A 17,210-nucleotide genomic window follows, 5' to 3' on the forward strand; every position below is an offset into this window, starting at 1 on the left:
CAAGGAAAAAAATAGACAAGACACAAATTACCAATATCAAGAAAGAAGCAGGAGATGTTACTACAGACACCATAGATATCAAACAGATAATAAGGGAAAACTATGCAACTTTAACTCTATACATATAAATTTGACAGGTGAAAATAAACAGTTCCTCAAAAAACATAAACTATCACAACTTACCCAATGTAAAACAGATCATTTGAACAGACTTATAACTATTAAGGAAGCTGAATGTGTAACTGTAAAAATCTTCAGCCAAACGCGGTGGCTCACGCCTGTAATCCCAGCACTTTGAGAGGCCGAGGTGGTTATGTTGCTTGAGGTCAGGAGTTCAAGACCACTCTGGCCAAGATGGTGAAACCCTGTTTCTACTAAAATACAAAAATTAGGGCCAGGCATGGTGGCTCACGCCTGTAATCCCAGCATTTTGGGAGACCAAAGCAGGTGGACCGCACGGTCAGGAATTCAAGACCAGCCTGACCAACATGGTGAAACCCCATCTCTACTAAAAAATACAGAAATTAGCTGGGCATGGTAGCATATACATGTAATCCTAGCTACTCAGGAGGCTGAGGCAGGAGAATCACTTGAACCTGGGAGGTGGAGGTTGCCAGCCTGGGACAGGGTGAGACTCCATCTCAAAAAAAAAAATTAGCTGGGCTGTGGTGGCACGAGCCTGTAATCCCAGCTACTTGGGAGGCTGAGGCAGTAGAATCGCTTGAACTTGGGAGGCAGAGGTTGCAGTGAACCAGGATCGTGCCACTGCACTCCAACCTGGGTGACAGAGCAAGACTCCATCTCAAAAAACAAACAAACAAAAACTCCCCAAAATAAATCTTTAGGTCCACATGATTTCACTGAAGAATTCTACAAAATGTTTAAGAAATAATTAATAGCAATTCTACACTATATTTTCTAGACATAGAAAACTTACTCTGTGAGGGTAATATAAACTGGATACCAAAACCAGACAAAGACAAAAAACAAACCACAAACCACAGACCAATATCTCTCATGAATATAAATGCAAAATCCTTAACAAAATATTAGCAAATGGAATGCAACCATATAAAAAAGAATTGTACCACATCAGGTATGGGAGGCAAGGCTGGTTCAATATTTAAAAACTACTGTAATCCACTCAAAAAGTTAATGTCAACAATTTATAAAAAGCCTAGAGCTAATATTATACTTAATGGTGAAAAATGGAATGCTTTTAAGATCAGAAATGAGGCAAGGATTTCTGCTTCTGCTTCATCACTTACATTCACTGTAGCGCTGGAAGGTGTAGCCAGTGCAATAAAATGAGAAAAGGAAGGAAAAGGTATACACATTGGAAAGGAAGAAATAAAACGGTCCCATTTGCAGATGTGATTATCTATATAGAAAATCCCAAGGAATCTACAAGAAGACTCCCAGATCTTATAAGTGAATTCAGCAAGGTCACAGGATACATGATAAACATACAAAAATCAATTGTATTTCTATATAGCTAACAATGAATGTATGGCTACTGAATTTAAATTATCATTTACAGCTGCTCAAAAAATAAACGATATACTTATGATGTAAATCTAGCAAAATATGCATAGAACTTGTCTTTTGGAAACTACACAATGTAGATAAAAAAATTTAAAGTTGTGCTAAATAAATGAAGAGATATACCATGTCCATGGCTCAGAAGATTCAACATAATAAAGATGTCAAATCTTCCCAATTGATATACAGTTTTGTTGCAACTCATTAAAATCCCAGCAAGGCATTTTGTACATATAGGGAAGACTATTCTAAAACTTATATAGAAAGACAAAGGAACTAGAATAGCTAAAAGATTTTTGAAAGAAGAAAGTGGGAGCAGTCTATTTGATTTCAAGACTTATATAAGTTATTATATAACTTATATAAGAATCAAGAATGTGTGGTATTATAAGAGGGACAGACATGTAGATCAATACAACAGAACAGTGACCCCAGAAAATAGACCCATACAAATATACCAAACTGATTTTTGACAAAGTTTGAAAAGCAATTCAATGGAGGAAAGATACTTTTTCAAAAAAAAAAAAAAAAAAACAGTGCTGGAGCAATTGGATATCCATAGACAAAAAAAGAACTTTGATCCAATTTCATATCTTCTATAAGAATCAACTCAAACTTAACTGCAAAATGTGAACTATGTGAACTTAAATGCAAAACATAAAAACTATGTGGACTTAAATATAAAACATTAAGCTATAAAACTTCTAGAAAAAATTGTGGGAGCAAATCTCTGGGATCTAGGACTAGGCAAGAGAGAGCTTAGATTTGACACCAAAAGCACCATCCATAAAAGGGAAACTTTATAATTAGTTTCATAAATTTGACTCATAAAAATTTAAAGCATCATTCTGTGAAAGACCCTGTTAAGAGACTGAAAAGATAAGTTAAACTAGCTATAGAATAGAGAAAACATTTACAAAACCACATATCCATCATAGGACTAGTGTCTAGAATATATTGTTAAAAACCCTCAAAACTCAACAGCAAAAAATCATATAATGCCATTGAAAAATGGGCAAAGACATGAAGAAACATTCATTTTACTGAAGAGGACATACAGATGAAAAATAAACACAAGAAAGGATATTCAAACAATAGGAACATGCAAATTAAGACCACACTAAGATATCATAACACACTTCTCAGAATAGCTAAAATAAAACATAGTAACACCACCAAATGCTGGCAAGGATATGGAGAAACTAGACCATTCACACACTGCTCGTAGGAATGTAAAATGGTACAACAACTTTGGAAAACAGTTTGGCAGTTTTTTAAAAAAACCAACCACGCAACTATCATACAAGCCAACAAATGTACTCCTGGGTCTTTATCCTGGATAAATCACGACTGATGTCCACACGAAAACCTATACACAAATATTTATAGCACCTTTGTTCATAATAGTCCTTAAGTGGCAATAACCCTGATGTCCTTCAGCAAGTGAATGGTTAAATCAGCTCTGGTCTGTTTATGCCACAGATTACTACTCAGCAAGAGAGAGGAATGGACGATTGATACATGCAACAACCCGGCTGGACCTCCAGTGAATTATGCTGAGTGAAAAAGGCCATTCACCAATGGTTACATACTATGTGATTCCGCTTTTATAACACTCTTGAAATGACAAAACTGTAGGAATGGAGAACAGATTACTGGTTTCCAGGGGCCTAGGTGAGGGTGAGATGGGTGGGAATTGGCTGTGGCTGTAAAAGGACAACACGAGGAGTTTTTGTATGGGAGCTGAGTCTAGCTTCACTGTGTCGATATCAGTGTCCTGGTTGTGACTTCTGTGTATAGTTTTGTAAGATGTTATCATGAGGAGAAACTGGGTAAAGGACTTGCAGGATCTCTCTGTATTCTCTCTTACCACTGCATGGTAAGAAGTATCTCAAAATAAAAAGTTTAATTAAAAACAAAACAAAACAAAACAAAAAACAGAGATGCAGATGCCTGGGATTCACCCCTGACTAATTACATCAGGGTGTTGGGGCAGATTGGGTGGGCTGGATGGGCAGAGATGCTGTTAAGACCTGCAGGTGACTCTAATATTCATCAGGGCTGGGCACGGAGCACAAGTTCTCAGCCCTGGCTGAGGTTTGAAAACCCCTGTCCCGGGGTGTGAACTCAATATTTTTTGGAACAGAGAAGAGCTTGCTGGTGGATGGAAGGTGAGTCCTAGACCATCCTCCCCTGGGCAGCTGACAGCCCCAGGCCATGCCAGGTGAGATCAGGCAGGCTGACCTGGGGCATGTGTTTATGGAGAGATGCCATGTTTCAGCGGCAGCCAAGAATTCTTGGCCCTGGAGCTCACCCACAGTATAGTTATTTCTGGCCAACAAAGCACTGGACCAGAAAGCCTGCCAGGGAACAGGGGGCTGCACTTGGCCTACGATGGGGTGTGGGGGTGGGAGGAGGGGTATTGGGAGCATTGGCAAGCTGCCTGGCATGCACCAGGCTCCACTCCCGCTGCCCGGGATCAAGGAGTCCGAGGAGGGAGGCCAGCGAGGCCAGCAGCAGGAAAACTCCTGACCTCAGCCACGAGGGGTTTATCTTTGGGGTTAATAAGAAGGTAATTTAGAAAGAGGATTTTGCAGGAACTGGAAGCTGAGGATTATGATTTCAGATTGCAGCACTGACGGCCCTGTCCTGTTGCCTTTTACCTGCCCACACCCAAGCCCAGGTTACGGGGAGACACTGACTTGGCTCGGAAGGCCGCTGGGAGGGGAGGCTGGAGGCTCCCAGGGCCTTCGGACATCGAGGATGCTCGAGGGCAGGGAGAGGGCGGCTAAGTCTAGGATAAGTGACTAAGTGACTGATTATGTTTCCCAGATGATGATGCCAGTGTGGAGATGGGCACTGGGGACACGGGAGGTCCAAGACTCCATGGCTGCTGCTCCCCGACCCTGCGTGTCCCTGTAGTGGGTGCCTGCACCGGGCTGTCTCCCACCATGAGGGGAAGGCCCATGGAAGCACTGGGAGATGCCTTCTAATATCTGGGAGCCAGATTCTGTTTCTCCACACCTGAAGTCGGTTCCAGTGGCCGTTCTGACCAGAGTGCGGCAACTGGATGGGCGACTTCCCTGAGTTCCCCTCACAGGACCACAGCTCTTATGTCTACACCACCTCTCTCAGCTTACCTTCCACGACTCCACACACGTTGGCATACACATCCAAGATCTTTTTCCTCCGGCTTTGAATCTGTAAAAAAGAGTCAGGAGAATTTTCACCTCCAGAGAGGGGCAACAGTAGTGAGGAGGCAAATCCTCCATGTCAGCAGGGACAGGCAGCAGCTACGCCTGACACCAGAGACGCTGCACCCAGCCCCCGTGTCAGCACCCCAGCCCCGTGTCAGCACCCCAGCCCCAACACACAGGGAGGAGGGTCTCCTTCAGGTCTTCCCACTCAAACATCTTAGGCTCAGCTGGGTGGTCAGACTCAGAAGATACTTGGGGATACCCCGGCATCAGTCTGTTTGAAAAGATGACCATGGGGACCTCCACTTGCCCTCAGGACACCTGTGCTGCAGCAGAGCCGTGCGGGGCTCCCATCCTGGATCATGTGGCTGGTGCCAGGAGACCAGGCCCACGGTGCACAGGTGCTCAGTGGCCCTGGCTGAAGAGTCCCGGGGCCACGGCTACCTATTTCTTTTGTAACAACCCCACAGGCTTCCAGGGTCTCTGCAAGTGGCAGCCCCATTACCGAGGTCACTGAACTCGGAGCAGGCAGAGCATGGCATCCTATCAGGACCAGGCCGGAGCCAGGATCCCAACTGGGCGTTTTTGCCATCAGTGATGTTGCCTAGCAACACAGCTGTCCTGCGGCTGGGGTCTGCAGCCAGGGCACAGACTAGAGGGACGACCACAGGCCAGGTCCACAGGGAGCCCAAGAGGGCTCTGGTCATCTCTGCCCCCACCCCTGCCCTGCTCCTGGCCACGGCACATTACAGGGCAGTAGGTGATAAAACCCTGGGGACAGTTTCTACACGTGAGCCTGTTTTTATATTTTTAAAAATGCATACAAGAAAAGTGTTTGTGTGTGTGTGTGTGTCTGTGTGTGTGTGTGTGTGTGTGTGTGTGTAGAAAATTGTCTGGCTGGATAAAACCCAGTATATTTACAAGGGTCTTTTTCTGCCGTCTGGCATTCCAAGTGATTTTACCTTTTTTCTCTTTGCTTATTCTTTTTCATGTTTGTGTATGAAGCTATATAATGAAAACAAAGTGGGTGGGTGTGATGGCTCACACCTGTAATCCTAGCGCTTTGGGAGGCTGAGGCAGGTGGATTGCCTGAACTCAGGAGTTTGAGATCAGCCTGGGCAACACAGTGAAACCTCGTCTCTACTAAAATACAAAAAAACTAGCTGGGCGTGGCAGCATGCACCTGTAGTCCTAGCTACTTGGGAGGCTGAGACAGAAGAATTGCTTGAACCCAGGAGGCGGAGGTTGCAGTGAGCCGAGATCGCACCACTGCACTCCAGGCTGGGTGACAGACAGGCTGGGTCCCATCTCAAAAAAAAAAAAAAAAAAAGGAAAGAAAGTTTTTTCCCCCCTTTTAACTATCTTGCTGTGAACCTGTCACTGTCCGGGTCTCCTTGCTTGGACTTTTGGGAGAAACACCCCGTCTTGCAGGAGAGCTGATTCAGTGAGAAAGTTCTAGTCTTGTGGCTGTGAGGGGGCCACATCTCACAGCTCATCACGGCATCTGCAGGAGCCTCACCCCAGCTGACTTGTTGCTGGTGGCAGACTTCTCCCTGGCCAGGTGAACCAGCGACAGCAGGCACAGCTCCGGGGAGCCCTGCTTGTCAGGGGCGGGCTCCTCGTCACTGTCCACACTCCGGCTCAGCAGCTGCTCATTCTCGGACGAGGCATCGTTCTCGCTGCAAAAACAAGAGCGATGGTCATTAGCAGCGCCTGGGGGGACTGCAGCCCTGACAGGTTCTCCTGTGGTGAACTTGTCCATTGCCCAGCTGTGGACAGTGGGGGGCAATGACTTGTTTTTCAACTGGGCACCTTGTGGGCACAGGACCAGGGGACGTGAGATGAGACAGATACACCGGTGGCTTCCTGCTTCCTTCCAAACAAGTCCATGGTGGGTGACCTGCAGGCGTCTATGGGCTGGGGCTGCCACTGAGCGTGGGAGGCATCCACAGGCCTCTCCTCTCTGCTATCTGACACGCAGTGGATGCTCCATAAAGGTTCATTGAATATGTCCTAGATCCCTGTATCTAATCCCAGTAAGCACCAAGTTCACCTGGTGTCTTCGTGTTAAGCAAATAGATTGATGTGGCTGGCACTGAATCCGTGCTGGCTGTCTGGAGTCATTGAAAAGGGAGCTGAATGGAGCCTTGTGCCTGGAAAGCCCCCTCTTGACTAGGGGGGTGACCTGGCTGACCTGTGTGCATTGCAGAGGGTGGCACAGCAAGCCCCAGCGGGTGAGGTGGGTGGGCGGTCGGAGGCACAAAGCCCAGGTTCATGCCACCTTGTGGTTCACAGCCCACAAAGAACCCAGGGTCTGCCCTTGGCACATGTGGGTTGGAGCTGAAACTCTCTTAAAACCATTCCAAGTCTATGAAAAACAATATTCTTTTTTAGAGGCATCCTGCTTGCTTCCTGTGGTTTGGCTGAAGACCTTTTTTTCTTAAAAAAAGGATTATATTTGTTAGTAACTAGGTTACAGCAGTGAAGCCCACAGGCAAACACAACCCTAGAGACAGGGTAATACAAAGAAAATGAGAACCATCATGAAGCCCCAGTGGGATCCACTTCCTCGTCAGGCTTCAGGGCCTCACAAGGAGGTGATAGGGCCCATCGCTGTCCCCACTTGAGAGCAGGTGAGATGGAGCAGGTGAGATGGAGCAGGTGAGATGGAGCAGGTGAGGTGGAGCAGGTGAGATGGAGCAGGTGAGGTGGAGCAGGTGAGATGGAGCAGGTGAGGTGGCACCCCAGGTCCTGTCTCCAAGACCCAAGGACAAACAGCAGGGACAAAAGCTCAGTGCCTTGCTGTCTTTTAATGTACAATTGTCAGGGTTCAATTTGTATTTAATATTTGTATATGAAATAAGTATATTGTCCGGAGCTGCATGCCCCGGCCATAGCGAATAATAATTAAGGATTAAACGCCTGAGCTCTATTCATTTCCACCTTCTACCTCCTCCCTATCTTTGCCTTTTTTCCCCTGTACTAATACCTCGTTAAAGATGGCGCTCTTCCTGCTTCTTCACTCACTTTTCCCGCGCCCGCCCGGGAAAATTGTTACTTAGTAGCGCAAGCGCAACATGACGTCCGACCGGAGAAACCGAAACTAACCTGGCCACGCCCTCGGCAATGAGATCATTTCCGCCTTAGCCCAACCCCTTCCCTTCCAAGTGTATATAAGGCAGTGCATTACCGCCATTAAATGAGACTTGATCAGAGCACTGTCTTGTCTCCATTTCTCGTGTCTCTTGTTCCCCAAATTCCCACCCCCTCCTCCAGGGCCTGCTCTGACTATCCCGCGGGCCGGAATACGTGGCGCCCGAACAGGGACCTGGAAACGAGGGACTCCTTGAGGAAGAGGACGCCAAAGGACGGTCGACCGCTAACGAAGACAGAAGGAGTCAAACTCTTCCGATCACTGCGGGAACCTGCCGCGTCAGAATCGAAGGTAAGTGACGCGTCCGAAATGGGACAAGAATTAAGCCAACATCAAATATATGTAGGACAATTAAAAGAGGCTTTAAAGATACGAGGAGTAAAGGTTAAAGGTAATGATTTGTTTAAATTTTTTGATTTTGTAAAAGACACTTGCCCTTGGTTCCCACAGGAAGGAACTATTGATATTAAAAGATGGCGTAGAGTAGGGGATTGTTTGCAGGACTATTATAATACTTTTGGAACAGAAAAAATTCCTGTAACCGCCTTCTCTTATTGGAACCTCATTAAAGATTTAATAGATAAGAAGGAGGCCGATCCGCAAGTCATGGCTGCGGTCGCTCAGACAGAGCATATTTTAAACGTTAGCTCCCGCTCTAACCTCACAAAGCCTCCGCAAGATACGGAGGAAGATCTCATTTCCCTCGAAAGTGATCATGAGGAAATCAAGTCTCCTTCTGTAATAGATAAAGAAATACCACATGAAAACAAACCAAAAAAATACCCAATTTTACAGATGCTTCAAAAGGAGGAGGAAATTAATAAGCCTAATCAATCGAATATAAATTGGGATGATTTAGAGGAAGAGGCGGCTAAATATCACAACCCTGATTTGCCTCCCTTTACTTCATACCCACCCCCATATAATAAGACACATAATGAGGCTTCTGCGCCCATTGTTATGGCAGCAATAGATCCCAAAGAAGAATTAAAGCAAAAATTGCTCAACTAGAAGAACAGATTAAACTTGAAGAGTTACATCAATCATTGATAATTAGGCTCCAAAAGCTAAAAACAGGAAATGAAAAAATACCTAACTCAGACGCTATGGAGGGTTCCTTGCGCCCACTTCAGCGGCCTGGACAACATGTTCCAAGAGGGGGCTTAGTTGCTAGCCGACATAGAGAAGACTCCTCCCCCAAAGACGTTTTTCCGGTCACGGAAACCATAGATGAACAGGGACAGGCTTGGAGGCATCATACTGGATTTGATTTTACTATTATAAAAGAGGTAAAGACTGCTGCCTCTCAGTATGGGGCTACTGCTCCATATACTCTTGCTATAGTGGAATCTGTAGCTGAGAATTGGCTCACTCCTACAGACTGGAATACCTTAGTCAGGGCAGTTCTTTCTGGGGGAGACCACTTAATTTGGAAGTCAGAGTTCTTTGAAAATTGTAGAGATACAGCTAAAAGAAATCAACAGGCAGGAAACGGTTGGGATTTTGATATGTTAACTGGTTCAGGTAATTATGCAGACACTCAGGCCCAAATGCAATATGACCCTGGACTGTTCTCACAAATCCAGGCTGCTGCTACAAAGGCCTGGAGAAAACTTCCCGTTAAAGGAGATCCAGGGGCCTCGCTCACAGTGGTTAAACAAGGACCCGATGAGCCATTTTCAGACTTTGTGCATAGACTTATGACCACGGCAGGTAGAATCTTTGGAAATGCAGAAACGGGTGTAGATTATGTTAAACAGTTAGCTTATGAAAATGCTAACCCCGCCTGCCAAGCGGCAATCAGACCTTATCGAAAGAAAACAGATTTAACAGGATACATTCGCCTTTGTTCAGGTATTAGGCCCTCATATAAACAAGGCCTAGCAATGGCCGCCGCTTTTAGCGGCCAAACAGTAAGAGATTTCCTCATTAACAAAGGTAAAGATAAAGGGGGATGTTTTAGATGCGGTAAAAGGGGACACTTTGCAAAAGATTGCTGTGAAAACCAAAATAGGAGTCCAGAAGCAAAAATCCCAGGCCTTTGCCCAAGGTGTAAAAGAGGAAGGCACTGGGCAAACGAATGTAAATCTAAAACTGACAGTCAAGGAAATCCTTTACCCCCCAGGCAGGGAAACGGGATGAGGGGCCAGCCTCAGGCCCCGAAACAAGCATATGGGGCAGTCAGCTTTGTTCCAGCCAGCAACAGCAATCCATTTCAAAACTTAGTAGAGCAACCCCAGGAAGTGCAGGATTGGACCTCAGTTCCACCTCCCACACAATATTAACACCTGAAATGGGACCGCAAACCTTAAATACCGGAATATATGGACCCTTACCACCTAACACTTTTGGGCTACTTTTAGGAAGAAGTAGTGTCACCATGAGAGGCTTACAAGTCCTCCCTGGAGTTATCGATAATGATTATGAAAGAGAAATTAAAATTATGGCCAGAGCTATTGATAGTATTATTACTGTCCCTCAAGGAGTTAGAATAGCTCAGTTACTCCTGCTACCTTTGGTTAAAACAGATAATAATATCTAATACTCTAATAGAAATATAAAAGGTTTCAGATCATCAGATATATATTGGGTGCAACCAATTACAAATCAAAAACCCTCTCTAACCTTATGGTTAGACGGGAAGGCATTCACTGGACTAATAGACACAGGGGCTGATGTAACTATCATTAAACAGGAAGATTGGCCCTCTCATTGGTCTACTACAGAAACTTTAACTCACTTGAGAGGAATTGGACAAAGCAGTAATCCTAAACAAAGTTCTAAATACCTAACATGGACAGATAAAGAAAACAATTCAGGCCTCATTAAGCCATTTGTCATCCCTTACCTACCTGTTAACCTTTGGGGGCGAGATCTGCTCTCTCAAATGAAAATTATAATGTGTAGTCCAAATGATATAGTTACTGCACAAATGTTAACTCAAGGATACACCCCTGGTAAAGGTCTTGGAAAAGGAGAGAACGGTATCCCACAGCCTATACTGGTTTCAGGACAACTTGATAAAAAGGGGTTTGGAAATTTTTAGCTCAGGCCACTGACATACCTGCACCCCAAAGGTGCGCTGACCCCATTACTTGGAAGTCAGATGAGCCCGTTTGGGTTGATCAGTGGCCTTTACTCAATGATAAACTAAATGCTGCCCAACAGTTAGTGCAGGAACAACTAGCAGTAGGACATATTGAGGAAAGTAATTCCCCTTGGAATACACCTATTTTTGTTATTAAAAAGAAGTCTGGTAAATGGAGACTTTTACAAGATTTAAGAGCAGTAAATATCACTATGATCCTTATGGGTGCCTTACAACCAGGATTGCCTTCACCGGTTGCGATTCCTCAAAAATATTTTAAAATCGTTATTGACCTTAAAGATTGCTTTTTTACAATTCCCCTTCACCCTGCTGACCAGAAAAGATTTGCCTTTAGTCTTCCATCTACAAATTTTAAACAACCAATGAAGCGCTATCAATGGAAAGTCTTACCTCAAGGTATGGCCAATAGTCCTACCTTGTGTCAAAAATATGTAGCTGCCGCTATAGAGCCAGTCAGAAAAACATGGGCACAAATGTATATTATACATTATATGGATGATATTTTAATAGCAGGAGAAATTGGCGAACAAGTCTTACAGTGCTTCGCCCAACTCAAACAAGAGTTAACAGCAGCCGGACTACAGATAGCCCCAGAAAAGGTACAATTACAAGATCCATACACTTATCTTGGTTTCCAGATTAATGGACCCAAAATCATTAATCAAAAGGCCGTTATACGTCGTGATCATTTAAAAACTTTAAATGATTTCCAAAAATTACTGGGAGACATAAATTGGCTTCGACCGTACTTAAAGCTCACCACAGGAGAGTTAAAACCTCTTTTCGATATATTAAAAGGAGACTCTAATCCAAAATCCCCCAGGTCCATTACTAAAGAAGCATTAATAACACTCCAACAGGTAGAACATGCCATTGCAACACAATTTGTTACCGGTATTGATTATTCTCAGCCATTAATATTCCTTGTTTTTAACACAACAATAACCCCTACTGGCCTATTTTGGCAGAACAATCCCATTATGTGGGTACACCTGCCCTCCTCCCCTAAAGTTTTGTTGCCTTATTATGATGCCATAGCTGATCTAATTATCTTGGGAAGAGAAAACAGTAGAAAATACTTTGGAATAGAACCCTCTACCATTATACAGCCCTACACTCAATCACGCATCCATTGGCTGTTACAAAATACGGAAGCCTGGCCAATTGCTTGCGCTTCTTATACTGGCGCGATTGACAACCATTACCCACCTAACAAACTTATTCAATTTTGTAAACTTCATGCGTTTGTATTTCCCCATATTACCAGTAAAGAACCTCTCAATGACGCATTACTAATTTTCACTGAAGGATCTTCCACAGGACTTGCCGCTTACACTTACAATAATGTAGTCGTTAAATTCCAGACCACTTATACATCAGCTCAGCTGGTCGAATTGCAAGCTATAATTGCAGCACTATCAGCTTTTCCTTGTCAGCCACTTAACATTTATACAGACAGCGCCTACCTGGCTCATTCAATACCCCTCTTAGAGACCGTGTCTCAAATTAAACATATTTCAGACACAGCTAACCTATTTTTACAATGTCAACAACTTATCCGAAAAAGGACTACTCCCTTTTTTCTTGGGCATATCAGAGCACATTCAGGATTACCGGGACCTCTAACACAAGGTAACGCAACAGCTGACACGGCAACAAAAACCATAGCCACAGTCACTACAGACAATTTGCAACAAGCGCAAAAAGCACATGCCTTACATCATTTAAACGCCCAAACCTTAAGACTTATGTTTAAACTTACCAGAGAACAAGCTCGACAAATAGTTAAACAATGCGCCAACTGCATAACATACTTACCTGTTCCCCATCTAGGAGTTAACCCCCGAGGACTCATCCCCAACGAAATTTGGCAAATGGACGTTACTCACCACTTAGAATTCGGTCAAGTAAAATATATCCATGTATGCATAGACACTTATAGTGGATTCATCAGTGCAACTCTCCAAACAGGAGAGGCCACCAAACATGTCATAGCTCATTTATTACACTGCTTTTCTATTTTAGGAATACCCAAACAAATCAAAACAGATAATGGCCCCGGTTATATAGCCAAAACCTTCTTACAATTTTGTAATACCCTACAAATTAAATATACCACAGGCATTCCCTATAATCCCCAAGGACAAGGTATAGTAGAAAGAGCTCATCTGTCATTAAAAACTATTATCACAAAATTAAAAGGGGGGAGCTGGTACCCCGTGAAGGGTACCCCCAGAAACATACTCAATCATGCCCTGTTTATCCTTAATTTTTTAAATTTGGACAGTCATGGAGAATCGGCTGCCGACCGTTTCTGGCATCCTGAATCTCAAAAACAGTTTGCAATGGTAAAATGGAAAGATCCACTTGATAGTTCATGGCATGGCCCCGATCCAGTTTTAATTTGGGGAAGAGGCTCAGTATGCATCTTCTCACAAAAAAATGATGCAGCCAGATGGCTGCCTGAAAGATTGGTAAGACAAATAAATCATAACCATTGTCAGTCCAGGGAATATAAATCTCCCTGAGAAGTTTTTTCCTTCTTGTTTTTCAGAAAATGAAGCCTAACATGAAATTCCTTTGGAGAATAATCGCTCTATATAACATAGTGACAGTCTATGCAGGTTTTGGTGACCCTCGTAAGGCAAGAGAATTATTACGAAAACAATACGGCCAGCCTTGTGACTGCAGAGGGGGACAAATATCTGAACCTCCGTCAGATAGAATCACCCAGGTGACCTGCACGGGCAAGACAGCTTACCTAATGCCAAACCAGTTATGGAAATGTAAGTCTACCCCAAGAGATACCTCACCTAACGGGCCGCTCCTAGAATGCCCTTGTAGTTCTTTCCAATCTTCTGTACATAGTTCCTGTTATACATCCTATCAACAATGCAAATCAGGCAATAGAACATATTATACGGCCACGTTACTAAAAACACAAACTGGAGGCATTAATGACGTACAAGTATTAGGATCCACTAATAAACTTGTACAATCTCCTTGTAATGGCCAAAAAGGAAAGCCTGTTTGTTGGAGCACTACCGCCCCCATTCATATTTCTGATGGAGGAGGCCCATTAGATATTACAAGAATTAAAACCGTCCAGAAAAAATTAGAAGAAATCCATAAAGCTTCTTATCCTGAACTCCAATATCACCCTTTAGCCCTGCCTGAGCTTAGAGATAATTTTAGGCTCGATGCCAAAACCTTTGATATCCTCAATGCTACTTACAATTTACTTCAAATGTCCAATACAAGCCTGGCCCACGATTGTTGGCTTTGTCTTAAAATGGGCCCCCCCTATTCCTCTAGCCATACCTAACCTTTCATTGCCCTATGTCAATTACTCAAATGAATCCTTAGTAAATAATTCCTGTCCTATTACCCCCCCACTCTTAGTTCAACCGATGATATTTTCTAATTCCTCTTGCCTCTTTTCACCATCATATAATAACACTAAAGAAATTGATTTAGGCTATGTTGTGTTTGGCAACTGTACTTCCATAATCAATGCCACCAACCCTTTGTGTGCTATAAATGGCTCGGTTTTCGTTTGTGGAAACAACATGGCATATACGTATCTACCTACAAATTGGACAGGGCTTTGTGTTCTGGCCACTCTTCTCCCCGACATTGATATCATCCCTGGAGATGAACCTATCCCCATCCCCGCTATTGAACATTTTATTTATAGACCGAAACGAGCCATACAATTTATTCCCTTGTTGGCTGGACTAGGAATCACCACTGCTTTTACTACAGGAGCCACAGGCCTAGGAGTCTCACTAACCCAATATACTAAATTATCCAATCAATTAATCTCAGATGTACAGACCTTATCCAGTACTCTACAAGATTTACAAGACCAAGTAGACTTGTTAGCTAAAGTAGTTCTCCAACATAGAAGAGGTCTAGATTTGTTAACGGCAGAACAGGGAGGGATATGTTTGGTTTTACAGGAAAAGTGCTGTTTTTACGCCAACAAATCCGGAATCGTCAGAGATAAGATAAAAACTTTGCAAGAAGAACTAGAAAAGCGCAGAAAAGGCCTGGCCGCCAATCCACTATGGACTGGACTCGATGGACTTCTCCCCTATCTCCTGCCATTTCTTGGTCCTTTACTCACTCTTCTACTCTTCCTCACTCTCGGGCCTATAATCCTTAATAAGCTTATGGCATTTGTCAGACAACAAATCGAGGCCTTCCAGGCCAAACCTATACAGGTTCATTATCATTGCCTTGAGATGACTGAAAATGGTGAGTCTTATTTACCTTAATAAGACCACCTCCCCTGTGTGCTGAACTGGACAGTCAATGACGGGTAAGAGGACACTATCTCCATCGGAGCCTAAGACAGGAGGGCCGCCCTTGCTGCTGCCTTATCCCATGACGGGCCTAGAAGGTGGGGGTGAGTTGACCCAACCTAAGACAGGCGCAGTTCCCAAGGGGTTTTCTCATCATAAAAATATAAAAAGGGGGACCTGTCCGGAGCTGCATGCCCCGGCCATAGCGAATAATAATTAAGGATTAAACGCCTGAGCTCTATTCATTTCCACCTTCTACCTCCTCCCTATCTTTGCCTTTTTTCCCCTGTACTAATACCTCGTTAAAGATGGCGCTCTTCCTGCTTCTTCTTCACTCACTTTTCCCGCGCCCGGGAAAATTGTTACTTAGTAGCGCAAGCGCAACATGACATCCAACCGGAGAAACCGAAACTAACCTGGCCACGCCCTCGGCAATGAGATCATTTCCGCCTTAGCCCAACCCCTTCCCTTCCAAGTGTATATAAGGCAGTGCATTACCGCCATTAAATGAGACTTGATCAGAGCACTGTCTTGTCTCCATTTCTCGTGTCTCTTGTTCCCCAAATTCCCACCCCCTCCTCCAGGGCCTGCTCTGACTATCCCGCGGGCCGGGATAGTATATATTTTTTCCTAGCAGGGCCTCTGAATTTTCCCTGTCTTCAACTGCAACTCAAGTCATGGGGCATGTCTCTGCCCTTTTAATTTCTGGAAATAAGAAAAGCCTGAAAAACAGAAGGGAGAGGCTGAGACAGAAAGAGATAAGGCTGGGCTGGAGGCTGAGGAGCACGTTCAGTCTCTAGGGAGGCCCTATTTAAGAGTTACATCCATGCAGGGTGACCAGGTCCTGCCCTGGGTCCTGGGAGCAGCAGCTTGGATCTGGCACCTCCCACCAGTCAGGCACAATGGGGCTTAGACCACAAATTCCTGCAGGGGTGGTGGTGGCTGAAAACTGATCAACTGGAATTGAGTCACTTGGAGGAAATAACCACCCCAACACATACTCCGCTTTTCCTTCCTCGTATGCAAAGACTTCGTATTTGTCTGCCTCCTGCCCGTGTGTCAGGGGTGTGAAGAGACGCTGGAGTTTTCCAGGTGAGACAATGCACCTGGCAGTGCTTTATGAATGCCAAAGCTCCACACAGATGCTGGATCGATCATTATTTCTCGACAGGAATGGCTTTGCAAGGCGAACCACAGGAAGATCATGGGGTGGGGGCAGGAGAGGAGGGCTTAACCTCTGCTCTTCCTCTAACCGGTTTGGTGACTTTCTGGTGGCCTCTGTGCCCCATCTGCCAAGGGAGGCACTGTTGTGGGGGTGTCCTTCCAGCGCAGCCTGCAGTGGCCGTGGGGCAGAGGCTGGCAGCGGTGTCCAGGCACATTGCCAGGCTGGGAACTCGTGCTGTGGGGTTGATTTTTGGAAGCTATGCAGGACAAAGTCCAAATGACCATCCCACTGGATGAATAGAACATTGACTTCCCTCTTCCCTCGATTTCAGAGCAGGGGCTGGTTCCACACCTTCCTGTGTGGGAAACACGGGAAAGGCTTTACCTGCCAAATCTCCTCCTCCAGGGGCCTCTTTACGCCACGTGGCTCCTTGGGAGCCTGGACTCAGACCCCGGCCCTGCTGCTCACTAATGTGTGACCTTGGGCAAGTGACAACTTCCACACCCCAGTGTGGTATCCTATAAACAGGGATGATGTGAGCACCTTGCTCCTGGCTGTGGAGGGGAGATGTGTTCACAGCCCGAGCCCAGCACCTGGTGGGCAGCAGGCACCGAATGCTGTTAGCCATCATCACCGCGGTTGTTACCAGCATTGCGGTGGCAGCAGTACTGGCACCGCCGCAAGTGGTACTGGTGTGTTGGCTGCAGCAGCAGTCATAGGGGCTGCTGCATGCATC

General features: G+C 44.9%; 2 protein-coding genes across 5 annotated transcripts in view; one reads left to right on the plus strand and one right to left on the minus strand.

Annotated features, from left to right (window-relative positions):
• The window catches only part of CCDC138 (coiled-coil domain containing 138), a 128,250-nt gene extending 124,770 nt beyond the window's left edge, over positions 1-3,480 (plus strand). The window contains exon 14 of the mRNA XM_077958985.1: positions 3,025-3,480. Coding sequence (XP_077815111.1) covers positions 3,025-3,092 — 68 coding nt within the window. The 3' untranslated portion in view covers positions 3,093-3,480. The remainder of the gene's footprint in view (positions 1-3,024) is intronic.
• The window catches only part of EDAR (ectodysplasin A receptor), a 102,622-nt gene that overhangs the window by 7,119 nt on the left and 78,293 nt on the right, over positions 1-17,210 (minus strand). For all 4 annotated transcript variants that reach the window (XM_015113103.3, XM_028832289.2, XM_077958987.1 and 1 more), the window contains 2 exons: positions 6,259-6,418; positions 4,683-4,743 (listed from right to left, as the gene is read on the minus strand). In XM_015113103.3, the coding sequence (XP_014968589.2) occupies positions 4,683-4,743; positions 6,259-6,418 (221 nt within the window). The remainder of the gene's footprint in view (positions 1-4,682; positions 4,744-6,258; positions 6,419-17,210) is intronic.

The sequence above is a fragment of the Macaca mulatta genome, chromosome 13 (genome assembly GCF_049350105.2).
Source record: "Macaca mulatta isolate MMU2019108-1 chromosome 13, T2T-MMU8v2.0, whole genome shotgun sequence".
Classification (NCBI taxonomy): Eukaryota; Metazoa; Chordata; class Mammalia; order Primates; family Cercopithecidae; genus Macaca; species Macaca mulatta.